Genomic DNA, 26,697 nt, shown 5'->3' with positions numbered 1-26,697 from the left:
TTATGGTTTATGGAACATGCAGTACATAACTATTGCCAGTACATGGGTGCTTACAAATAAATTTCAAATTGTCTTCGTTTTTAAGGAACTGATCACTGAATTATTGCTGGAAGAATATTTTCACCTGTTTCCCCTATTAAATGTTTAAGGGCACCTGTGGCTATGACTATTAATAGAAAGTGTGTTCTAAGTAATGAAATGCATATGGTCTTTTCCTATCCAGTCTTGCAAAACTGTACAGTGCAGGGGAGGATCCCAGTCCCACGCAAAAGTACTTCTTTTAAAAACAAGGTTATAACATTTGTGAGATATTAAACATTAGTATTGCTGCAGGAATTCAGTGTCAGACTCTTGAACGTGGAAATAACAGAGACTGTAGGAAAGTCCAAAAGCAGTTTATTCCAGGTGATATGAAGAGTAACAATGTAAAGCAGGATCTGAGCAAGAGAGCTCAGATCCAGGACTTATATCCTTTAATCCCCCCGTTTCGCCCCACACCAAATGTCCACTACAGTTTCTACTACAAAGCTACAAAGAACCTGGGAACCTTTCACACCTCTTTGAAGATGGGCTGGCACCAGGAGATTGCTAGGAAGGGAAGAGGGAAACAGGAAAACAATTGCAAATCACACACAGCAAGACATCAAGATACTGACAGGCATGGTCCTGACATTCAGCAGGTACAATTTCTACATGGATTTTGTAGTCTGGCTGGAGTGAAAAGTTACCTTGAATTCTGTCCAGTTTTTAAAATTTACTTGGGTTGGGGTTTAAAACTAGAAAAATGCATCCCATCAAAAGAGATGGGATATGCATAGAGGATGTGTGTGTGTCCCCTGATATTGTCACAATGGACAGCAGATGTATTGGACAACAATTCCAATGCACATTAAATTAGGACCACAGTTCTGAAAATCAGTGATCTTAAACAAGCACTTCAGTGTTTCCATGAGAGCATAGGCAAAGCTACAAAGGGGAGGAGGGTCTGCCTCGCACCAGGCGCACGCCTGGGTGTGTGTGAAAAATGGCTCCCAACCCTTCCCCTGCCCCCTGCAATCCCCCACTTCGCAACCCCCCACTTACCTTAGTTCTTAGTTTCAGGTTTAGTTTCAGGCTGAAAAGCGGCCTGTTTCAATGAGGCTAAAATGGGCCCTTGTGGGAACTACACTACCCAGGAGACCTTGTGAGCCTCCTGGATAGTGTAGTTCCCACCCAGGGCTTTTTTCAGCCTGAACTGAACAGGCTGCTTTTCAGCCTGAAACTTAAGCCTGAAACTAAGAACTAAGGTAAATGGGGAGAGCGGGGGGGGGGGGGGCAGGAGCGAGGTCCATGGGGTGGGGGCGGAAAATGCAGAGTCCGCACCGGGCGCAGTTTGGCTCAGCTACGTCTCTCCATGAGAGTAGAAAAGGGGGAAACCACACAAAAATAAAAAAGAATGTAGCCTTGCGTATTTTGTAAATGTCAGGTTCTAGAAGCTGTCACACTGTAACCTTGTTTGTTCAAAGCGGGTGCACCAGCTGAATACATTACGAACCATTGGTCTCATCAGCAGCTTGTGGACGCCAATACAGTTTCTGCATAAAGAGCACACTTCTCCCGATTCGCAGTAAATATTACGTTGCAGAAGCTTTGAAATACTGCTTCTCCATTTCCTCCGGACATTAGCAAAATTCTGAATCTGTTAAGTGGTGCTTTATGTCGATCACAGAAGTTCTCAAACATCCTGCATTGTAATCACTGCTTGGTACACAGAGGAACAGAGCACTGTTTTTGTCTAGAGAATGTTGTTTCTACTGCAAATAGCTCTTAGTAATTGGATATTGTGGTTTCACGTCCCATTTGAAATGAATGGCAGCTAAGCCACTGAAGAGGCCTCCACATTACAGCTGAATTCTAAAGCCAAAATGGGGAAAGCATCAAACCTCTGTTCTCATCTTCTTCCCTCATGCCCTGATTATGGTGTGGTTTTCTGGGTTTTTCATGTCCCTCCCTTCTGGGGTGGTCACCATTTTAATGCACTAATTGTGGTGCCAAGTGAAAATTTGAATGGCGGGGTTTTAAATTAGCTTGTCTATTTTAATGGTTTATATTTTTGTCTTGTTAGTCTCCCTGAGCTTGACCTTGGTCGATGAGAGGCGGAATATAAATCTAAATCAGGGGTAGGGAACCTGTGGCTCGAGAGCCGCATGCGGCTCTTCTGCCCTTGCACTGCGGCTCCATGAGCCGAGCGCTGGCCCCATCCTTGCCCGCTCTGCAGGCAGCAGGGCGGGTGCACCAACTGCCCGCGGCTGGCTGGGCCGCGCCACGGGCTTCCCCTCTCGCCTGCCCCATTGGAGTGGGGTGGGCGCTTTCCCAGCGGCCGGCAAGGCCGAGCCGCTGGCCCCATCCTTACCACATCCATGCGCTTCTCAGAATGAGCAGAGTAAAAGGTAAAAAAACAATATATACAGTGGTATCTTTATTTTAAATGTCAAAAATTGTTTGCGGCTCCAAGTGTTTTCTTTTCCCATGGAAAACGGGTCCAAATAGCTCTTTGAGTGTTAAAGGTTCCCTACCCCTGATCTAAATAAATACATGAATAAAGCTGCTCTGGAAATTTGGAGATTCCAGTGTTATCTAAGAAGTTGCAGTTGAAAACAACAGAAATAACCAAGATATGGGTCCTGGCCAATAACTGTCGCTCCTGTGGTGTATTTTGAAGTGAGATAAACAAGAGGAAAAATATGGCTGTAATTGACCTAGACTGGCAATAGTAATTTTGCAAGTGTGCCACATATCAAAGTATGGTATGTTATGTAGGGCCACTTCAGTGGACAGTATGGTACACATTCAGTCTTTGTACTTTGGTATCTGTAGTCTACTTTAGTGTAGTCAGGAGTGCAGGCTGAATTTGTAATCTATTTCTGCTTCTTCTATGAGTACTTGCATACTCCTGATGAATGTTCCTGTAGTATCGCCTGTAGGGTAGGCTGGTCGTCTATTAAATGATAGAAAAACCTGTGGCCAGAAAAGTTGCTTTGAGAATTGCCAGAGGTGACAAGGCTAATTCTTTTTTACTGTACCAACTCGTATAACAAAAATTAACATTTCCAGTAAAATGTTCCGAGATCAAAATGGCAACCACTGTCTGTCGCTGAAATGTTAATCCATTGACTTGCATAGTATTACAATTTTCAATTAGCGTATAGAATTGAAGTAGCTCTGACTATAACTTGGAGTTACTGTGAGCTGGGAAGCAAGTGGTTTGAAAAAGAGGTAAGAACCAATCTAGATCTTTTAAATGAGGCTTACAAGTCTGTATCCCCCCCGACTAACATGCTTTCTAAAATAGTTTTTATTATACTATATAAATCCTATAACATTGTTTCTTCATCATTGTATATGCAGTTCCTATATGTTATGCTTAAAATGTTTCCAAATGTCAATTCTAGGGCTTTGGGTTGACTTGGAAATATCCTACAATGGATCTTTTTTAATGACCCTTGAGACCAAAATGAATTTGACCAAACTTGGTAAAGAGCCCTTGAGTGAAACACTGAAGCTTGGAGACATTGGCAAAGAAGGGTAAGCAAGTTATTAGTATTGGTTTCTTTTTTGTATACCGAAGGAGCTATGAAAAAGCTGATGAATTGGAAATTAATGTAGTGATGATTGTCTTAATCACGGAAAGGCTGTTCTACTGCTTTGACACTGACCTCTAAAGGTATGCTTGATGAGCACTTCATGTGTATTTTGGATGTTCAAACTTTGAACTCATTGTATTGTTGAAGGCTTTCATGGCTGGAATCACTGGAGTGTTGTGGGGTTTCCAGGCTGTATGGCCGTGTTCCAGTAGCATTTTCTCCTGACAACAACAACAACCTTTATTGGGCATATAAAATAGGCTCCAGAGTGTTACAGACATTTCTGAGATACAAATCAAAAGTACATTCAGAACACAGACAGAGAAACTGTATCGAGCATTGGACGTTACTTAGAAAGTTCTGTCACTTGTAAAAGAAATTTTGCTACTTTTTCCAAAAGCACGGCATCTATATTATTTAACAAAAGCTCCACAACAAAGTTGTCAGAGTCTCTTTCAGATTTGTCTAGGACCAGCCCAGGAGAAAAATTCCTGATACCCACATATCTCAGACAGTCGAGTATAATGTGAGAAAGAGTCTCCACTTGGTTTTTACAGTGTGGACAGACCCGATCCTGGAGAGGGATAGATAAGTAGCAACCCTTTGTAATGGCCGATGGAAAAGTATTGCATCTGACCCTTGTAATAATCCATCTCTGTTGGGGTTCAGGTAATAGTTCAAGATATTTGGCTATGTGCCCCTGTTCCGGTACTATTCCGACAGAGAGGGGTGAGCATGATTTATTTGCTTGCCCCAACAAGATATGGTATTCCTGTTCTAGAAGTCTGCTTTTTAAGGTTTGCAGAATCTCTCTGGGTGACAGCATACAGAGATCTTCAGGTATTAAACCTAGAGAGTAGATTTTTGATTGAGGAAGTTGATACCATTCGGAGGCAAATAGGTCTGGGCGCACAATGTTTGTTAAACTGCGCTCATCAGAGTTAAAACATAGTTTGATCCAATACTTGAATGTATTTAGCCATGCTCTTGTTTCAAGTAGTTTCTGACCAGTTTCCAAGCATAGTACAGCGTATGGTACAGAGTGTGGTAACCCAAGTATTTTGTAGAGGAAGCCAGATTGTATTCTTTCAACTGAGTTGTTCCATGCAGTTATCCATAGGGGAACTCCATAGAGAAGTTGCTGAACTACCTTGGAGTTGAAAACCTTTAGAGCTGCAGGGACATAATTTTCTCCTGACATTTTGCCTGCATCTGTGGCTGGCATCTTCAGAGGATCGTCTGAAGATTTCCGGGCTGTATGGCCGTGTTCCAGTAGCATTTTCTCCTGACGTTTCGCCTGCATCTGTGGCTGGCATCTTCAGAGATGATCCTCTGAAGATACCAGCCACTGAAGGTGATCCTCTGAAGATTCATACAACCCAGAAATCCCACAACACTCCTTTGAACTCATTGTTCCATCTATTATGCTTGTACATCTATTTGCAGACCCTCCAAAGATATAATTGATGTCATTAAGACTTACTCAGACTGAGTGCTAGTAACAGTTCTTCTGACAGTAATGATTATATTTAGAAAAGAATTTTTTTCCTTAACTTCTAACCCACCCTTCTAAAGCAGGGGAAACAATACGCATGTTATCAATCTGTATCTTTGCCCTTCCCCTAGGTCACCGGTGGCCAACCTATGGCACTCCAGACGATCATGGACTACAATTCCCTTCAGCCATTGCCTGGCAGGGGGCTGATAGAATTGTAATGAATCCATCGAAGCAAGCTGGAAGCGCCCTGGGAGTTAACCAATACCTAGGTGGTTTATTATCAATAGCCCGTTCTGCATCCCCAGCACTTGAATACACATCCAACAATGTAAACTTGTAAAAGTTTGCAAAAAGCGGCAAGGTAGCGCTGTTCCCTCCTTGTCCCTCTCCTCAACCATTGAGTCTCTTTTGGGTTTTAGAGTTTATTCTTGATTATGATGGTTGTTGTTGCACTCCCCTATGCTGGGGAGTATGCATATGCACAGTACAAAAGATCAGGCAGACAGCCGTAAAGCTGCCTCCCCTATTGATTATGCAGAGGCAGCATAATGGGCTATTGGCAGCAGATCAAAGCTTGTAGGGAGTATTCTGCTGGGGCACCCAGGGCATGCATTATATATGCAAAAATCATCAATGGGCATATTTTTTATTGTGGCTTACTAAGGGCGAGGGCAGAGCAGTCCTATAACTGAGGTAGAACTTGGACCAAAGCTCCGGTTTTCACCGACCATCTCTTTTCCCATTTATTCTAGTGCCGTATTGTGCCTGGATAGCATCTGTTGTCTGCTTAAATATGAGAGATAGCTGTTGTGTATGCTCAGTGATTTCTCCCCTCCTTACTCTTATATAAATTCCCTTATTCCTAGCATTTAGGAATTAGAATTAATGTTTTAGCTCATATGCATCTGACCTTCATCGATGTGTCTAATTCTCTGTGCCAACTCAACCTGAGAACATGCTTATCTGAAATATCAAAGTTTGATTCCCCTCCTGTTGGCTAAATCAAGGTCCTCCTAGTCGAAAATATGTAGAAATCTTTCACACTGTTCATCTTCTCTAACTTGTATTTGTGTGTGTTCTTTTCTCCTTGATTTTCTTTCCTTTGATAATATTTGGATTCGTCAATCTGTGGATTTGTATTTATCTGGTGAGTGGTACCCATTGCTTCATCTCATTCCTTGTGGAGTGTTGATTCTGTTAGTGCTGGAACTATTCAGAGAGTTTTCTTTTGCTTTCTACTAGAAACAAAAGAAATGTATGTTCCAATTCAAATAATCCTATAGAAGAGATCTTTTGACTCAAGATTAGCATTGTGTATACTCTGGCTGTGCAGATGGCGCTTCTTAGAACCTATGCCTCTACAGTAGCTGGGCTTTTAATTCATTTTAGCTATCCTGTTGAATATCTGAACAATACCATCAAGAGGGACCACAAAATGGATTTTATCAGTTTGTTGATGTGTTCTGGTTACGTATTCTAGTAATGGATTCACAGTAATGACATCTAGCTGGATTTACTGTAATTACTTCTTATGTTCTGAATGAAGCAAAAAAGTTCTCTTCCCACATTTTCTTGGATTGTTTTGAAGTTCAGCTTTTGCATGTCACTGTGGGAATGAAGAGCGGGGGAAAGATGCATGGTGTGCTTTCTGCATTTGGACATGGCATGTCTCTGCCAGAAATAACTCAATTTGTCCTTAGTATCTGGAAAGTATTGACAGTCCCTAAAGTATGGGGCCCCAGTGTGGGCACCTGCTAACATTTTTCCTGGCACCTGGGGCGCAGTGGGGCTTGTTCCCTGCAGGGCTTCTGGTTGGCTGTACAGATTCAGTGGTATCCTGTTAAATAGAGCCTCTGCCTGAAAGCTGAAGAGTTACTATTAGAGTCGTATGTAACCTCAGTTCCTGCCTCTCTTTTTTTTAAATTGGCCCCACCTCCTGTGGTAGTCATTTTGTGATTGGATCCACCTCCTTTGGTAACCAATCTGTGATTGGGCTCACTGCCCTTTGTCAGAATTCCAAAGGTGCCCACAGGCACAAAAAGACTGGGGGACCCTTGCCCTAACGAACAAGCATTTTTAGCTTTCTGATTTAATGTAGAGGCCTTCTCAACAGAGAGATTATTCTGTTCACCTCTGCTGAATAGAGATGCCAGCCTTCAGGTAGGACCTAAGGATCCCTTGGAATCACAGCTCCTCTCCAAAGACCTGGAACAAGTGGATGCTTTAGAGCAGGGATCTGCAACCTGCGGCTCTCCAGATGTTCATGGACTACAATTCCCATCACCCCCGCCAGCATGGCCAACTGGCCATTCTGGCAGGGGCTGATGGGACTTGTAGTCCATGAACATCTGGAGAGCCGCAGGTTGCAGATCCCTGCTTTAGAGAGTGGACACTCTCATACAGTAGTGATGTATGAGAGACATGGCACCCCACTCAATCCAGTTTCACAACTGTTTGCAAGTGGATTTTGCTATTCCGCACAACTTCAAAGAGCATTGAAAGCAGATTATTCTGCATGTGTGGAATGGGCCTCTGAATCAAATAGTAGCTTCAAGGGGGTGATTTAGAGAGAAGGGAGGAAAGGGTTGAAAAGCTTTGTGTTAATTTGCAATTACCCTTGTGGGGATTGTGTTCCTTGAGTAGTTTTAAAATAGTGTTTTGGCAGCTAGCTTTTATTTTAACTGTTAGCATTGAAGCTCGTCTACCAGTTTTTAGGAATATCCGTGTTAAGGTCCTACTAGAACAGGAGTCTGTTCATGGACTACAATTCCCATCAGCCAATTGGCCATGCTGGCAGGGGCTGATGGGAATTGTAGTCCATGAACATCTGGAGAGCTGCAGGTTGCAGACCCCTGCACTAGAAGAACGTAGAATTACAGCCCAATCCAGATGGGAGGGTGGAATGGGCTGTGGAATCAGCATGAGCCCACACCAATGCGGTTACCCACCCCACCCACATAATTGTCCCTACAACGGAAGGGAGGGCAAAGAAGGCAGCGGGTGGGTGCCACGCAGTTCCACAGCACCCACCCCAGAAGAGTTGGTTCTGTTCCCATTACATCTGCTCATCAAATATGTTGTTTAAAAACTTCTATAATTAAGGTTCACACACACAAAGGACAAAGAGTGACAACAACAACAGCCCAATCCAAACATGTTTTGGGAAACCTGGATTAAAGTCTCATTAATTGTGGAGAGATAGTTTTTTATCTTTAAAGTTTTCCAAAACCTTAAACAAAATCCACTTACTTTCAAGAGCCAGAGTATGTTAAAGAGTCTGTTTAAAAAGGACCTGACTCTGCTGCTAGCAACCAGTTTGGTAGATGGATACATGAAGAGGCAGATAAGAGATATAGATGTGAGAACCATGAAAATTCTTCTGGAAGCATACAGCACTTGCAGAATCAATCCCGAGTCCAATGGAGAAACCCATTGATCTTCCTAAGCATGCCCCACGAAGTCAAAAACCGTGCTTGATAAAAGTTCTCGATCCATTGTATTCTGGTGGCGTAATTGTCTGCACTGCATTTAATTTGCTGGAAAATCACTTCCAAGAAGGAAGCCCTTCTGAACCTCTTCAAACCATTTCATATTCCACGAGACTTGTATGCAGGACATTCCGTTGTTCAGCACCCAAGCGTTTCTTTGTCTGCATAAGCGCAGCTCTGTTCAGCCGTGTGGAAGGGAAAAAATGTTGCAGAAACGTATGCTGCTTTGAGCTTCCATATCTGTTTTGAAGCAGATACAGAAGAATGGACGCATAAGTGGCCAAGGCACCCAACGCTGTGCCAGCCCGTGTGGTTAATTACACTTTGTTTGGGTATTACAGCTTGTGTCTCTCGTTTCAGTTTCAGGCCAAGAGCGTACTGCCTTGCAGACAGTGATGAGGAATCGTCTAGCGCTGGCTCCTCGGAGGAAGATGATGCTCCAGAGGCAACAGGGACCGAGAAGCCTATAGCACCAGGAGCTGAAGGGTGAGTCCATCTCTGTTTGCCACTTGGTGAATTTTGGTTTGTTCAAATTCTGGCATTGTTACAACTAGCACTGTTACCTGTAATGTCTAATTACTACTTGATGGTCTCTGTGTGACACACTGATGGTTTGGAAATTTTTAGAACTAGCTTCATTCAGACATGTGTGCATACCCCAGCAGTATGTATTGTATCTTCCTGACTGATACTTCATTCATTCATTCATTCATTCATTCATTCATTCATTCATTCATTCATTCATTCATTCATTCTTTCTTTCTTTCTTTCTTTCTTTCTTTCTTTCTTTTTCTTTCTTTCTTTCTTTCTTTCTTTCTTTCCTTCCCTCCCTCCCTCCCTCCCTTCCTTCCTTCCTTCCCTCCCTCCCTCCCTCCCTCCCTCCCTCCCTCCCTCCCTTCCTTCCTTCCTTCCTTCCTTCCTTCCTTCCTTCCTTCCTTCCTTCCTTCCACAGTCAATAACTGTGAGGTTTTTCTCTCTCTCTCAGAGCTAGTTATTTACAAATGACAATTAAACAGCAAAGCAAATCTTCAGGGGCCTTCTTCAGCTTCATTCTCCAGTTCAGCCACTCACACCAGTATGGGAACTGCAGCTTGTCCTTACTCTGCTGACGGATAAGCTGTTTGAATCCTTCCCCCATGGAACCTGCAATTCCTTGCCCTAAAATTCTCATTCAGTCTGTTTAGCAAGGAGGAACCGAATCCAGACTCTCATTGCCACGCTGTCATCTTTCCTACTCCCAACTTCAGAAGTGGAGAAGGCTTTGTATTCTACAAATATTAGCAGTCTCTTTCTATTTGGGCAGGACGGGCTCCTTCGGGTGGCACACTAAGCTTTTCTCGTATGCTGAAAAGTGAGTCCTGGTCAGTACAACTGGCTTAAAGCTTTCAGAGTGATGAGGAGAGAATGATTCACAGTTTGTGAAAATCTGGGATCTCTTAATTTAACATAGTCAGGTTCCATAGATCTCCCAGTAAGCAGACTCGGGTCAGAATGAAATCAATGTATTGATTGGAGTTCAAGTAGGTTACACTACAAGATCATTGCCGAGACTCACCTTTCATGCCAGGCCACTCCAATAATGGAGGCTGTGCCCCTCCGACTAATCCCCATTGCTAGGAAACATCTCTCCCCTTAGCTCAGGGGTCTGCAACCTGTGGGTCTCCAGATGTTCATGAACTACAATTGGCCATGCTGGCATGGGGCTGATGGGAATTGTAGTTCATGAACATCTGGAGAGCCGCAGGTTGCAGACCCCTACCTTAGCTCATTCACAAGCTAGCTCCACTCCTCAAGGCCGCTGCCATATAACAACCCAAATGTCTGCCTGAGAAAGGTATTGTAGTAAGCCTGTGTATACCTACATACATAATACATAGCATAAGAAGAGAAGAAGAAGAAGTGTTTGGATTTATATCCCCCCTTTCTCTCCTGTAAGGAGACTCAAAGGGGTTTACAATCTCCTTGCCCTTCCCCCCTCACAACAAACGCCCTGTGAGGTGGGTGGGGCTGAGAGAGCTCCAAAGAACTGTGACTAGCCCAAGGTCACCCAGCTGGCATGGTTCACCAGATAAGCCTCCACAGCTCAAGTGGCAGAGCAGGGAACCAAACCCGTTTCTCCAGATTAGAGTGCATCTGCTCTTAACCACCACACCACGCTGGCAGTACAATACAATACAAGCAGGAACTGTTCACATGCCACAACCTCCCTCTCCTAGGGACATCTCAAGACCGCACAGCAGAACAACAGTTCTTGACAAACATACATAAGAGACTGTCTTTGGGGACTTTAATGTTAATACATTTATCTCTTAGTTTGTGAAAATAAGGTAAGGTCAAGTGAAAACCCTTGCGCTAACTTGGAGAATAATCATTGATCTAATAACTCCAAACTCTAAGTAAATGGTAACTTGGATTCTGACTGAAATTCTGAGAGACTGGATTGTTTGGCTGCTGAAGTGCAGAAATGAGAGGGAAGGATGGTGATCTCTAACCGTGTAATAATAAATAAAATAGAGAGCGAAGAATGATAGAGAGTCACAGAATTGAAATCACTGATAGCATCAAGCTTTGTTATGAACTGGCTATTTTGGGGCACAAAGATCCAATTCCACCAGAGCTGATACCACACCTTCAACAGATGGAGTTCTGCAGAGTCAACCACTTGGGTGTAGCCTTCCACCTTTCTGAAGCAGTTCCTCCTAGGACGGCCCCCGAGCCGATGTGTCCTTAAGCAGTGTGCTTTTCTTGAAACCCTCTGTGCCCTAATGTCCAGCCAGCTACTCTACATGCAAAAGTGTGATGAACAGAGAACACAAAGAAATAAAGAGGCGATTAACCTGTCCAAGAGTTCACCTGTGCAGTCACACAACCCTCTCACAAGGAATGCCTTGAACTTGTTAAGGGGGTGGGTGGGGGTGGGTACCCTTTCAGTTCCGAAAGAGCAGAGCAGGAAGATGCATACACAGTCGAGATTGCATCTCTAAGGAGATGATTTTTGCTATGCCTAAAAAGCTAGTTCTGGAAGAAATTTCCAAATCATGATTCTGGACAAACCATAGGCCAGTGGTGGTGAACCTATGGCACGGGTGCCAGAGGTGACACTCAGAGTCCTCTCTGTGGGCACATGCAAACAGAGTGCCCCCCACATCTAGGCTGGCCTGGGCCACTGGGCTCGATTATTAGCATTAAACCTAAGACCTAGTTTTGGGGAAGCAGTGTAGGTAACCCTATTAAGTGCTGCTAACCCCCACTGATTTTCATGGGAAGAACTAAAGCACGATCCTTTACCTGGGAGTAAGCTCGGTTACCGGCAATGGGGCTTGCTTCTGAGTAAACCCTCCTACGGTTGTGATTCACCCGTTGGAAGAGTTACACGGTTGCTTCAAAGCAAAGCCACCAACTACCACCAAGCTTACTCCTGAGTAACACACGCCTCGGAGCCAACCATTTTTTCTAAACTAAAACCTCAGTATTCAGGTTAAATTGCCTTGCTGGCACTTTATGATAAATAAGAGGGTTTTGGGTTGCAGTTGGGCACTCGGCCTTGAAAAGGTTCGCCATCACTGCCATAGGCGAAGCTACCGGAGGGTGGGGTGAGGGGTGCATTATGCACCGGGCACATGCCTGGGGGGCGGAAACTCACCCCCTCCCACCGCGACTCCCCCCTTGCAGCCTCCCATTTACCTTAGTTCTTCGTTTCAGGCTGAAAAGCGGCCTGTTCAGTTCAGGCCCTTGTAGCAACTACACTGCCCTGTGAAATGGGCCCTTGTGGCAACTACACTACCCAGGAGACCTTGAGAGCCCCAAGGTCACCAGGGTAGTGTAGTTCCCACCCGGGCTTTTTTCAGCCTGAGCTGAACAGGCTGCTTTTCAGCCTGAAACGAAGCCTGAAATGAAGAACTAAGGTAAGTGGGGGGTTCGGGAATGGGGGCCATGGGGGGGGGGTGCGGAAAACGCAGAGTCTGTCCCTTGGCGCAGTTTGACCCAGCTATGCCTCTGGGACAAATGCAAAACCAATCTGTGTGTGTGTGCCCAGACAACTATTCCAAAGAGCAACAGGTGCAGATAAATAACCTATTTTTGCAAATTCCTGTCTGCATACAAGCAATAATGTCATTTGAGAAGTCCCCCAATTATTCCACTGATTTGTATGCTTGAGGTCATTGGAAAGGTCACGTGCAGACCGCTGCTGCACGCGCTACACTGGGTGGGGCAAGAAGAGCAAATGGGAATCACCTGCTTCGTCCACCATGACTGCCGAGCAACCGAAGCAGCTCTAAATCGAATACAACTGAGGTTGGGAAACCCACAGATTTTCTATGGCCCTGTAGTTCTTCACTGTTAAAGGCAGTGTCAGACTTGGTCTAGAGAGAGGACAATGACCTACCAAATAAGGCAGGTCTCTGCAACCAAAAGCAACAGTCAACATTCCAAGAGACTGTTCTGATTTAGAGGCCCGATGTAGAAGCATCCTGTTGGGTGTATTTATCAGCAGAGTTTAAAGCGAAGTCACTCTGGTAAGATGAGAAGGTTTATAGTAGTCTTCTTGCACTCACTGCAACCTCCTATCACACTTGGAAAAGAGTACTCTCCACGCAAGATGTTCTTTCCGTAGGAAGGCTTTTACTTTAGCAGTTGCAAGGTTACACAAGTCTATGCTATACAAGACTATAATACTATACAGAACTCTTCAGCAATAGCAAAGTTCAACACACACAGAACTCAACTCAGCCTCTATCTCAGTGGTGGCGAACCTATGGCACAGGTGCCAGAGGTGGCACTCTGTGGGCATGTGCAAACAGAGCCCCCCCCACACACACACACACACATTTAGGCTGGTCTGGGCCACTGGGCTCGATTATTAGCATTAAACCTAAGACCTAGTTTTGGGGAAGCAGTGTTTAGTGCTGTTAAACCCCACTGATTTTCATGGGAAGAACTAAAGCACAATCTTTTACCTGGGAGTAAGCTCGGTTGCTGGCAATGGGGCTTGTTCTGAGTAAACCCTCCTAGGGTCGTGATTCACCCATTGGAAGAGTTGTACGGTTGCTTCAAAGCAAAGCCACCAACTACCACCAAGCTTACTCCTGAGTAACGCACGCCTCGGAGCCAACCATTTTTTCTACACGAAAACCTCAGTATTTAGGTTAAATTGCCGTGTTGGCACTTGGCGATAAATAAGTGGGTTTTGGGTTGCAATTTGGGCACTCTTGTCTCGAAAAGGTTCTCCATCGCTGGTCTAGAAAGAGGACAGTGACCTACCAAATAAGGCAGGTCTCTGCAACTAAAAGCGACATTCCAAGAGACTGTTCTGATTTAGAGGCCCGATGTGGAAGCATCCTGTTGGGTGTATTGTCTGCAAAACCCTTTTAGTTGTATCTGGATTTCCAGGAATTATCTGTTCCCAAATCCAGAGTGCCCTGCAGACTGTCCAAATGAGTTCCTCTTACCAGCAGTCCTTATTGGTCATTTTATGGGGGAAATTGATTTTTACTGGCAGAGATCGTCAGCTGGTGTGAATAAATCATTTACATCCACTGAGCTATGCAGATGAATGCTCATGGCATGTCACAGGGCGTGTGGTGAGTGGTGGCATCAGGCTGTTGCCAGTCTCTTAAGAACCCGCTCTACTGTTAACCACAAATGCACACTGTCAGGGAAACATAGACACAAAGTACCTAATATTCCTAAAATGTGTTCTTACTGGCACTGTGTTGGAATAAGTTTCCTAATTGCTTTTAGGAGCTCTATCTTGCTACTTGGTTCTATTATTGCTTCAGTGCATCTGAACAGCAATAAATGCCTTCATTTAGGAACGTTATGAAACTGTTATACACAGAAAAAGAAGAGTTGGGTTTTATATCCCTTTTTCTCTACCTTAAGGAGTCTCAAAGAGGTGGACACTTACTTTGTGAACCAGGTTTGTTTCCCTGCTCCTGCACATGAAGCCTGCTGGGGGACCTTGGGCTAGCCACAGTTGTCTCAGAACTCTCTCAGACCCACCTAACTCACTAGGTATCTGTTGTGAGGAGAGGAAGGGAAGGAGTCTGTAAGCCACTTTGAGACTCCTAAGAGGACAGGGAACTGGAGTATAAATCCAAATTCCTCTTCTTAAAATCACAATCCATTCCTCTCCCCACAAGAGGCACCTTGTGAGATAAGTGAGGCTGAGAGAGTTCTGAGAGAACTCTCTCAGCTTCATATGGAGGAATGGGGAAACACACCCAGTTCATATGGAGGAATGAGGAAGCACACCCAGTTTACCAGATTAGAGTCCACTGCGCATGTGGAGGAGTGGAGAAACAAATTCAGTTCTCCATATTAGAGTCTGCTGCTCTTAACCATTATTCCACCGGAGGCAAACCATTGGTCCTGCTATTCCAGGACATGGATAACATAGATGGAAGAAGTCATATCTGCAAGCTTGAGAAATAACTCTCTGCTTGAGTGTTTTCCCAGGCAAGTGTTTTAACCATCTAATGAATAAATCACCAACTACCATGCCAATTTATGTTACGACAAATGTATTTAGTGGTTAAAAATAGCCAACTGTCATAGTTTCAGTGCCATCTGGAAAGGAAAACCGTTTGGGCTGAATTAAAAGAACGTTGCAAAACGTTTGTAAACAGGAAGATGTTTCTGTGGGCTTTTGGGGGGAGGGGTTGAAGCTAACAGTCTGACTATCTGTGTGTATCAAGACATTTTTATTGACTGAATATTGATCAATAGCATGTCTCAAGGAAAGATATAAATAATTTAACAAATTCAGCTGATGACAGGAATGTCTGAAACTGCTGTCTGTGTTGCTGTAATGCACAAAAGTCTTCAGTAGTTATAGGGATTAGACAAAGGAGGTAACTCAATAGCTTACCCTGTTTCCCCGAATATAAGACATATTTTCCCGGAAAATAAGACGTAGTAGAGGTTTTGCTGAAGTGCGAAATATAAGGCATCCCCCAAAAGTAAGACGTAGTAAAGTTTTTGTTTGGAAGCATGCCTGACAAACAGAATACAGAAATATAAGACATCCCCTGAAAATAAGACATAGTGCATCTTTGGGAGCAAAAATTAATTTAAGACACTGTCTTATATTCGAGGAAACACGGTATTTTACCCCCACCCCTCCCCAATGGCTGTTCGTTCTTGGGCAAGGATCTGCCAAGTGACCACATCCAAGATCATCCAGAATTGTTTCTGCACTTAGAGAATACTGCTATACTTGGAAAACTTTGCAGTTCTTAATTGTGTTTTTCAGTTATGTGACTTTAATATTTTGCAGGCATTGAACTGTGCTTTTTAACTATTTCACTGAACTTTTTAATCCTATTTCAAAAACTGATGTCTAGAAGCTTTGAGATCTCAGTTGCTTAAAAACAGGGAGTTCCAAACTCTGTACCAAAACCGTGATACAGAAATTTGAACAGTAAACCTTGCAAACGGCTGAAGAAGCAATCTCAATCAACTACCAAATTCTCTACAAGATTCCCTGCCCTCCCCCCCTTTTTTTCCCCTTTGTTCCAAAACGATATGGTCCTTTTAAAGCAAGAAATTCATGGAGTGGAAAATAATATTCTTATGCTTTGGCAGTTTTCTTTCAGTAGTTTTCTTGCTTCTGGCCTGTGTAAGGACCTTCTGAGGCCAGCATTCCCAGGGAAAAAATGGCTTCATGTAAGCTTCATCCAGTAGCATCAGATAACTGAAAGCGGCTGGTTGATAAGAAAAAGAAGAATTTGGATTTATACCCCACCTTCCTCTCCTATAAGGAGACTCAAGGTGGATTACAAGCTCCTTTCTGTTCCTCTCCCCACAACAGACACCTTGTGAGGTAGGTGGGGCTGAGGGAGTTCCAAAAAACTGTGACTAGCCCAAGGTCACCCAGAGGAATTTAGGAGTGGGAAACACATCTGGTTTACCAGATAAGCCTCTGCCATTCAGGTGGAGGAGTGAGGAATCAACCCCGGTTCTCCAGATTAGAATAATCATGTAAGGCCTGTGAACCCCCCAGGAGCAGCAGTGGCATAGTGGTTAAGAGCAGGTGCATTCTAATCTGGAGGAACCAGGTTTGATTCCCCACTCTGCCGCTTGAGCTGTGGAGGCTTATCTGGGGAATTCAGATTAGCCTGTGCACTCCCACACACGCCAGCTGGGTGACCTTGGGCTAGTCACAGCTTTTCGGAGCTCTCTCAGCCCCACCCACATCACAGGGTGTTTGCTGTGAGGGGGAAGACCAAGGAGATTGTAAGCCCCTTTGAGTCTCCTACAAGAGAGAAAGGGGGATATAAATCCAAACTCCTATTCCTCCTCCTCCTCTTCTTCTTCTTCTTCTTCTTCATCATCATCACCATGGGAGCATCTCCATCCTTCTTGGCCTCTTTTTGCGTTTTTTGGCATATAATCTAGTTAACAGTACAGGTAGGCCTACCTTCTCCTGTCCTGGTCTATCACACATCCCTGCTTCCTCCCTGGTACCTGTCAGCACCCAGTATTCTGTTTATATTTGCTGAATAGTATAAGAATTGGCCATGCTGGTAGGGGCTGATGGGAATTGTAGTTCCTGAACATCTGGAGAGCCGCAGGTTCCCTACCCCTGCCCTAGCTGCTGTACAATTCATTTGTATGCCTTGTCCTTACTCTCTCGCTTTTACAGTTACGTGGCAGGACATCGAACAAGCAAAATCATGAGATTTGTGGATAAAATTACAAAGTCGAAATACTTCCAAAAAGCAACAGAGACAGAGTTCATCAAAAAGAAAATTGAAGAGGTCTCAAACACTCCACTGCTGCTAACTGTTGAGGTGCAAGAATGCAAAGGGAAGTTGGCAGTAAACATTCCACCGCCACCTACCGATAGAATATGGTAAGTGTAGCAAGGGTTCTGTCAGTAGTAACCTTCAAGATTGGTATCCCTTGTGATCTGTGTCTGTGTCACTGGCAAAACAGCGTAGTTTGGTTTATTATTTCTGTGTGCTTTGAATTCTTCCCTAAAACTATCTTCCTTCTGCTGGTATATTGGACTTCCTGCATTTTCTTTTTGTATCTTTACTGCATGAAAGACATGTAATAGATCAATATATGAATAACTGGGATGCAGTATAGGATGCAGTATAGTAGTTGGTCCTAATGTGCTAACAAGCAGTTCACCCAGTGTCTGGCAAAGAGAGAGAGAGAGAGAGGGGTGTATGTGTGTGTGTGTGTGTGTGAGTGTGTGTGTGAGTGAGTGTGTGAGTGTGTGTGTGTGTGTGTGTGTGTGTGAGAGAGAGAGAGAGAGAGAGAGAGAGAGAGAACAATGAGTGTGATTCACAGCTCACACCAACTGCCATTTCTCAGGCCTAACTCTTATTGTGGTGATAAAGCTGTGTTCCATTTCATTTCGTATCTTCGGGACCGCATTACCTCGTATCTTCGGGACCGCATTACCCCATATGTCCCCACTCGGCCTCTGCATTTAGCAAAGGCCAATTTACTGGTGGTTCCTGGCCCCTCAATGATGCGGCTGGCCTCCACTCGGGCCAGGGCCTTTTCAGCCTTGGCCCCTGACTGGTGGAACACTCTTCCTCCAGCTGTCTGGGCCCTGCGGGATCTTGGTGAGTTCCGCAGGGCCCGTAAGACTGAGTTGTTCCACCGGGCTTTTGGAGGGCCCAGCCGCTGATAGGTGCCCCCTTCTATTCCCCGGTTCCGGAGTCCCCCTGTCATCTAGGGGACCCACTTTTGTTTGGTTCCCCCTCTTTGGGAGGGTTTAACTAGGGTTATTGCTGATGCCATTTTTTATTTTTTTATATTTTATATTTTTATTGAATTTACCGCTGTGTTTTAAACTAAATTTAAACTTAAATCATTTAATTTAATGGGGTTTTTATCTGTATATACTGTATATGGAATCTGTGTTGTGCACCGCCCAGAGCCCTTTGGGGGTTGGGCAGTATAAAAATCCCATAAATAAATAAATAAATAAAATTTGGGGTTCACATGGTTGAACAGTCACCCATTCCAGTTACATATAGTTTCCCTCCCTGAAAATAGAAAATAACCATGTCAAGTAATCGACTAGCCCTTTTCTTAAGCATATTTATTTTCTTGGGGAGATTATTTTTTATGTTAGCTAATAACCGTCAAACTGTTGTTGGGAAAGAGCCTTGTCTCTGAGCTTTGATTTGTTGCACAAGTCTGTGGTTTGGGCTTCCTACGGCTGCTGGCAGGGAAAGGCCTGGCTCTGTTATTTGCATCTCCTCTCGAGGAGCCAGCTCCTGATATGTGATGTTGTCTGGCCCAGCATCTGATTTTTCATCTCTAACCCTCAATAGTTTTAATAGATTTTGGTAATTTTGAAAAATTTTGGAAGCCTAACAGGTTCAGGCCCTGGTTAGTGTTTGGATGGAAGGCTGCCAAGGACGTCCACGGTTACTATGCAGAGGAAGGCACTAGTAAACCACCTCCAGGGGCATACTGCCTATGGGGACATGTCCCTGGGAGCACATAGACCTGGGTGCCAGCACCAGCTCCGGGCGGTAGACCTGGACACCGGTGTCGGCTCCAAGCAGTAGACTTGAGCACCTGTGCTCTCCAGGCAGTAGACCTGGATGCTGGTGCGATCTCCAGGCAGTAGACCTGGACGCCGGCATGGGCCCCTGGTGGTAGACCTGGGCTTTGGGTGGAAGACCTGGAAACCGGGAGGGGGCGGGGTTTTTTTTTCAGATTTTGTCTCTGGGATCCATTTTTCCTAGATACGCCTCTGACCACCTCTGAATGTCTCTTGCCTTGAAAACCCTATGGGGTCACCTTAAGTTGGCTGTGACTTGATGGCACTTTATACACACACTCACACACACACAACATCATGGAATTGACTGTCCATCTGAGTATTCTTCCGTCTCGCTTCCATCGAGTTCTTCTGAATGTGTAGACTAGTCCTTGTAGTTAACTATAGAACCGGATAAGAAATGACCAAAGAGATGGGAAATTGGGGTGGGTGGCAGAGAGGTGGAGGTTCCTTCTTGTCATGGAACTATGAACTTTCCATCCATTTCAAGCAAACAAAGGTAAATTCCGCCTCCCAGTGCTCAGCTGTATAGGGGTAACGGATTTGCCCCACCCTGTAATGGATTTGCCCCACCCTGAAGGGCTGGTGTGAAGCAGGCCTGCTTAAAGAGGCCTGGGTGGCAGTAAAAGTAGGCAGCAGGCCCTAATTTAAATAAAAGGAAGGTGATTGGTCGATGGAAGGCACTGTTACGCCTGGCCAATGAAAGGGGGCGCTAAAAACGCTGCTAGAAAAAAACCCCAGAAAGACAGAGCAGAGCCTGTCAGCAGATTCACACTCTCTGAAGAGATTCTGACACAGAGATCGGAAGGAGCCAGAGTTTGGCAGAGAGCGGTCTGTCAGATTCGAAGCTGAAGGATTCTGTCTCAGCTGAGTTGGCTGCCAGAAGTCCAGTCACTCTGCTAGCTGAGGAGGCTTGTCAGAGAGAGGAAGCCCTGAGTTTGGGGCAGGGTGACGCGCCAGTCAGGGGCTTGACAGTGAAGACATAGAGTCTGCCATAACACTGTGTACCACCGGTCTTGGGAAAAGCCCGATCCAGAGGCAGTGAAGCCAAATTGGGATTAGGGTGAGAGAGGGAGGCTATGTGTGCCTGAATCTCACTGGGCATAGGCTGTGTGAGTGTATTCAGTGGGTTGTAGATCAGAAAGGACTAGTGTCTGTCTGTGAAGAAGTTTAGTTGAACTAAAGCAAAGTCGTTTCTGAAGAGACACCTGCGTGTGTCTGTATATGTGTGTTTGAAACCTAAAAAAATCTGAAGCTCTGAAATTTTTAAGTGAAAAGAACCTCTCTGAAACCATCAAGCGTTAGTACCTCTCTGAGCCAGTTTAAGAAGCCTTTCTTTTGTTTTAAAAATAAATTTCAATCACTGTGTTCAAGTTACCCTCGTGCCAGTTTGCGCGTGTGTGTGTAAGAGTGGGGAAGTGCCTGTCTGTGAGATTAGAATCACAACCAGGTTGAGTTCCCTCCATTTTCATTTAGGGGCTCTGAAGTTTATTCCCCTCAGTCAAAGAGTGAATGTGAGGTGGGATCCTTTATATATTTGGCAGCCAGCAGCAGTTTTTGGAATTCCTAGTTTCTTTTCTTTAATGGTGGCAGCAGAATAAAAAGAAGATCCCTGAACACTAGCCTTGGGATATTTAGGGTGGCAAAGGAAACCCCACTGGTCAGTTTAGTGGGAACCTTGATTGCAGGCCACCCGTCCCGTTACAATTGGAGGGCTAGTGGTGGGATAATATCTCTCCCTCACCCTTGAATATAAGGCGACCCCGTTACACCTTCCTCCAACCCAATCTGGGGCAAGGTTTAGTAGTAGTAGTCTTGACCGCTGCTGAATCAGTAACTGGACACTTTGTTCCTGGAATTTGTATATTTGTGATCGAGGTACAAGTGGCATTCTCTTTTATCTCAGAAAATAATTTATTTATTTCATTCCATTTTTAAACCGCCCTCCCCCGGAGGGCTCAGGGCGGTGTACATCAACATCAAATAAATACAAATATAAAAACAATCTATAACAATATTAAATTCATAGAATTTAAACAATTTAAAATTTGCAGATGGCGACTTATCCCAACCCCATTCCCGTCCACGGGAGACCTAGATGGTATGAGGGTCAGATGGTCATCCCGGCTGGCCAAAAAGCCTGGCGGAACAGGTCCGTTTTGCAGGCCCTGCGGAAACTCTGAAGGTCCCGCAGGGCCCTGGTCTCCTTAGCGAGCCTGTTCCACCAGTTAGGGGCCAGGGCAGTAAAAGCCCTGGCCCTTGTTGAGGCCAGCCGGATGTTTTTTGGACCAGGGATTTCCAGCAACCGCTCCTCCGTAGAGCGGAGGGCCCTAGTAGGGCAGTACGGGGAGATGCGATCCCTCAGATATGTAGGCCCAATGCCGCTGATGGCCTTAAAGGTCAAAACCAGCACTTTGAAGATGGCCCGGAACTCGATGGGCAACCAGTGTAGATGGTATAGGACCAGAGTAATCCGGTCCCAACTAGCTGTTCCTGTAAGTAGTCTGGCTGCCGCATGTTGAACGAGTTTCAATTTTAAAAAATAATTTATGGTGGCTCAGAAAATAAAAATGGTGACAGGATTACATTAAAAGGGGGAAATAAGAACCAAGAATATGAAGAGAAGGATTTTTTGAGTCCTCAAAGCAGCTTAAAGTATTTAAAAATATTGTGTGGTGGATCATGGCCTGGAAAGTCCTGAAGGTGCTGTCTACCCAATCACCCGATTGACTTTTTACTCCTATTCTATTCCTTGAAACCATCTTATCTTTACAAATGGCTCAGTGTTCTAATCATAATTCTTCATTACTCAGTCAAATAACATGAATACTTTATTTTCCATCTAAACCACCACTTCTGGTTTAGACTTACTTATTTTTTTCATCTGGTTAAGGGGCCAGACAGAGGAGTTGTTGGGCAAAATAAAAGTGAAATACTAAAACGTGAAAGAATGTTGGAAAGAAGAAATACTTTCTAGTGCTGATTGTAGTCAACATTTGCCGTGGCTGCAAGCCATCAAAGAGAGCCCAGCTAAAATCATCTTTATTAAGTTACTTTTAAAAATATGCCATTTATTTTCCATCATTTTCTAAAGTAGTAATGTGTCCTCTGACTTTATTCAGTTTTTTAAAATAGCTTTTTAATGGTATAGCAGCCAATCAACAGCATTAATTCCACACCATCTTGCAGTAAAATATAGCAGAATTATCTGGATGCAAATATCCGAGGATCCACTCAACTTCTATTAAGTCATGCCCTTTATTAGCACCTAATGCTTTATTGCCTGCAGCTTGATACAACTGCTAACAAGCTACTGATAAGACCAGTGGTTCTCAACCTGGGGGTCGAGACCCCTTTGGGGGTCGAACAACCCTTTCACAGGGATCGCCTAAGACTCCCTGCATCAGTGTTCTCCATCTGTAAAATGGATAAATGTTAGGGTTGGGGGTCATCATGAGGAACTGTATTAAAGGGTCGCGGCATTAGGAAGGTTGAGAACCACTGGATTAGAGTATGAGACATTGCAGAAATGTCCCTCAAGGGAAAAGGGTCTCTTATATTATATTGGAAAATGTGGTCATATAAAATTGGTAAGGCAATATTTTGTAACTGTCTTGATTTAAATAGAATAGTTTTAAAAACAGTGGAAGGTGTACATTTCGCAGTCCCATCTTAATCTCGTTCCAGTCTGAGCCTCCTTGATTTCACTGGGCTCGAACTGTACTAACCCTGCATGAGGTTCTTCTGCTAACCATGTTATACAGCAGATCTGCAGATGTAATATAGCGGATGGATTGTTGGACTTGGATCAAGGAAGTCTGAGTTCATGGCCCCACGTGGTCTCAGTATCCTTGGACGGCCTACTGCATCTCGCAGGGCTGCGACGGAAGATAAAGAATGCCACCCCATGCGTGCTTCCCTGGTGACAGAAAGGTGGAATATAGATATGATCAGTAAATAAGAAAACTTTATTGTATTACCTTCAGGTACGGTTTCCGAAGGCCACCCTATCTGGAGCTGAAAGCTCGCCCGAAGCTTGGTGAGAGAGAGGTGACGTTGGTTCACGTGACAGAGTGGATAGAGAGAAAATTGGAACAAGAATTCCAGGTGTGTATCTTCAAAGACCTTTTTTCATTTTGACGAGGATGTGTTTTGTTGTTGTTTCAGCGTTGAGGAACAAGTAGTGTTTCATGGCCATTTGAATGCATCAGGCAGAGGCAAATCCAAATTTCATCCCAAGGTTCCCAGCTCACTCTCTTCCACTGCCTCCGTTTTTTCCTTGTCCCAACTGCAGAGGCGTATCGGGGGGGGGGGGGGGGGTGATGCCCAGAGACAAATTGTCTACGGGTGCCGCCCCCCTACACCTGGGGGCAAGGCGGGGCTCCTTGCCGTCTTCCTAGTCTAATTAGTGGTGCCCGGGAAAAAAAGATACCCCTCGTCCCTAGGCAAATATGCCACTGCGCAACTGAGAGTCATTGCTTTAAATTAAGTTATATTGTAGCCAGCATTAATAGCAAGAAGTCTGAAGTGCTAGTAGATCTCTCCAGAAATACAACAGGATTGTTGTCTACTATGCTTACATGGATTCTTTAGGGAGTAATTTGACAGCTGACATGGTGCAATGGACAAAGTGTTGGACTGAGGTCCTGGGAGACCCATCTTTGAATCCTTGCTCCATCGTGGAAATTCACTAAATGACCTTGGCCAATCACTTCCTCTCAGTTTAGCTTACCTCACAGGTTTCTTGTGAGCAAATTAGAGAGGGGAGAATAATATTCTAAGCCACTTTGGATCCCCATTGGGGAGAAAAGTGGGATATAAATAAATACTTAAAACTAAATACAAATAATATTGCAGACTTTTGATACAGTGCTGTCAAACCCAGCTCTTTTCTCCTGTGTGAATCTAAGGCTGCATTCAGACTTCACTTGAAACAAAACATTAACCTTAATACGAGCAGATCCAGCTTGTGGTCAAGCTTTTCTGTGTGCCTTTCTCTTCTCAGAGAATCCTGATTAGAAACTAGCTGGTTTCCCCAGGATCTGAAGCGGTAGCAACTAGGTGTGGCCACTCTGCTGCAAAGTGTTTTCAAAAAGTGTGTAGGATGGGCTGGCAAAAAGATGGGCTGGCAAGAAGTTGGAACATTTCTGAGATGGCTAAGCTCCTTCAGTTAAAAGACAGGAGGACCCAGACTTTGTTTTATTAAGGCACAGGCCGTTTTGCAACATAAAATACGAAATATAATTATTATATATAGCGTATGATATAATAGATTTATAAAATAAGCATTTTAAACAAATTTATAACCTTGATAAAAACAATGTATTGTCGAAGGCTTTCACGGCTGGAATCACTGAGGTGCTGTGTGGTTTCCGGGCTGTATGGCCATGTTCTAGCAGCATTCTCTCCTGTATGAGAGAACGCTGCTAGAACACGGCCATACAGCCCGGAAACCACACAGCACCTCATTGATAAAAACAGTTTTATTAACTTTAATGTTGATGTTCAATATTGTAGTATAGAGAGAAAATGTTGAAATACATTGTTACAACAATATATTGTATTGTAGTATAGAGAAATTGTTGTCATATAGAAATTACATAGATATAATTATATAGATGTAGCATTGTGATGGTCATTCCTACTCTGAAATTGTTCTGGAGCGTAAAAACCCTTGACGGGTACAGCTCTGCATTTCTTAATGGACATTTTTATGGTCACTTGATAGGATCCAGTGATGCACAATAGGAAACTTAAACCAACTTCCCACATTTCTGTTTCTCAAAATCTTGCGTAACTTGTGGTCCTTGTCTCCCAATGTCCTAGTACTAACAAGAGGGTTGCACAAGATCTTAAGGGAGGATATGAGAAGGTTGTTTAGTAGCAGCTATGTCGGCCTTTGTCTTGTTCCGCTTGTGCAAGAATAATGCACTTTCTCAGTTGTTTGTAAGTGGATTTTGCTATTTCGTAAAATCTAGCTGCAAAGTGGATTGAAAATGCATTATTCTGCATGTGCAGAAGGAGCCAAAGAGTTTAAGTGCAAGTGGAGATTTTGTGCTGGATTCACTTCATTGGCTGCAATAAGCCCTACAACTGTAGATTGACAGGTATCGACTAAATGTCTTCCTGGCATCTTCCCATTCAGTGGTTGGGCCCAGGTGTTAGATATGTGGTGCATCTGGATAACAAGCATAGATGGTGACTTTCCCATTCTGTAGCCTAATGTATACCCCATCTTTCTGCTCTGATGGGGTAGGGTATTTGTGGACCCTTTACCACAGCCTTGAAAATAACAATTTGCTAGCTCATCTGCAGCAAACAATAATAGCTTGCAGGTCACCAAACGGAGAAATGTGTTTGAAACAGCCAAAATAGACAATTTGTTCTTTACAGAAGATAATAAATGGACATATATGCTGCTATGATTATTGTCGCCTTATAGCTTATGATGTTCTCATTATTGATGTTCATGTTGTTTATAATGCTCTGTTTATAATGTTGTGTTTATTGATCCTCTGTTTATTGATGTTTTGTTGCTTAATGTTATGATTACTGAGGTTTGCTAGTATGCTGTTGTTGTTCACCGCCCTGCGCCCTTCGGGGGAGGGCGGTATATAAATCAAATAATACAATACAATATAAATCTGAGCTGTGTTCTAATCAGCGTGTTTACTTTGCAGAAAATCTTTGTCATGCCAAACATGGACGACATTTATATTCCTCTAATGCACTCGGCCATGGATCCTCGTTCGTCAGTTTGCTCTCTGAAAGATCCCATCCTGGAGGCTGCTGATCAACCATGAAATGTGACATCTGTCGTTTACAGTATTAACAAGGTTTTCTTTCCTTTTTTCAAACAAAAGTAAACGAAGTTTCTGTCCTAGTGCCACACTGTGTTTTTTTCCCTTACTGAAGATGGATGCTTTTATTCCATCGGTTGCCCAGTTTTCCAGGCACTGCTCCTACCGACTTAAGTTATGCAAGCTTTCCCTTCTATCCTTAATGTTGTTTGTATCTCTTTGCAGCAGCTGCCGTTGAGGTTTTAGCCTAGCAGCTAACGTGCACTTTTCTGCAGCAAATTACTAAAAGGAAAAAAAACCACAAATTTCTATCGGTCAGGAGTTTTACGGCACAAACCGAGTTCAGTGTGTGGGCACGCAGTCCTGGTAATGCACATGGCGCGTTGATAGGTTTGAATCTCTTGCAGCCCATTAAAATCTATACCTCCATAAGGAACCAATCTGTAACTGGAAGACTGGGGTTTGTTTTGTTCCTTTCTTGTGCGTGTTCGTTTTCTCTTTCTCAGGCAGTTGGAGGTGTAAACTGAACTAGAACGTTCTTTCACTTCTGCGGGCGATGGCTTGTGTCAAGCAAACTTTGAAAATGTCTTTTTTGGGGGAGTTAAGAATGTAAATTGGGTGTATAGGTAATATTGTGAATCACTTTGTGTGGGTTATACGTAGTAACTTATTTTTTCATGCAAAAATTGCAATCCTTTTGGAAACGAGTAGCCATATAAGACATGCAGACGTGCCGAATTGGCTAGTGTGG

General features: G+C 44.0%; 1 protein-coding gene across 2 annotated transcripts in view; it reads left to right on the top strand.

Moving 5' to 3' along the window:
* The window catches only part of TEX2 (testis expressed 2), a 150,322-nt gene extending 123,625 nt beyond the window's left edge, over positions 1-26,697 (top strand). The window contains exons 8-12 of one of the 2 annotated variants that reach the window (XM_048488706.1): positions 3,432-3,564; positions 8,976-9,095; positions 17,257-17,466; positions 23,133-23,253; positions 25,827-26,697. In XM_048488706.1, coding sequence (XP_048344663.1) covers positions 3,432-3,564; positions 8,976-9,095; positions 17,257-17,466; positions 23,133-23,253; positions 25,827-25,949 — 707 coding nt within the window. In that variant the 3' untranslated portion in view covers positions 25,950-26,697. Of the gene's footprint in view, positions 1-3,431; positions 3,565-8,969; positions 9,096-17,256; positions 17,467-23,132; positions 23,254-25,826 lie in introns of both variants that reach the window. The other variant, XM_048488705.1, reaches the window with a different exon arrangement.

The sequence above is a fragment of the Sphaerodactylus townsendi genome, linkage group LG03 (assembly GCF_021028975.2).
Source record: "Sphaerodactylus townsendi isolate TG3544 linkage group LG03, MPM_Stown_v2.3, whole genome shotgun sequence".
Lineage (NCBI taxonomy): Eukaryota > Metazoa > Chordata > Lepidosauria > Squamata > Sphaerodactylidae > Sphaerodactylus > Sphaerodactylus townsendi.
Note: the sequence above shows the minus strand (reverse complement) of the source record. Positions and strands in the feature narration are given on the sequence as shown.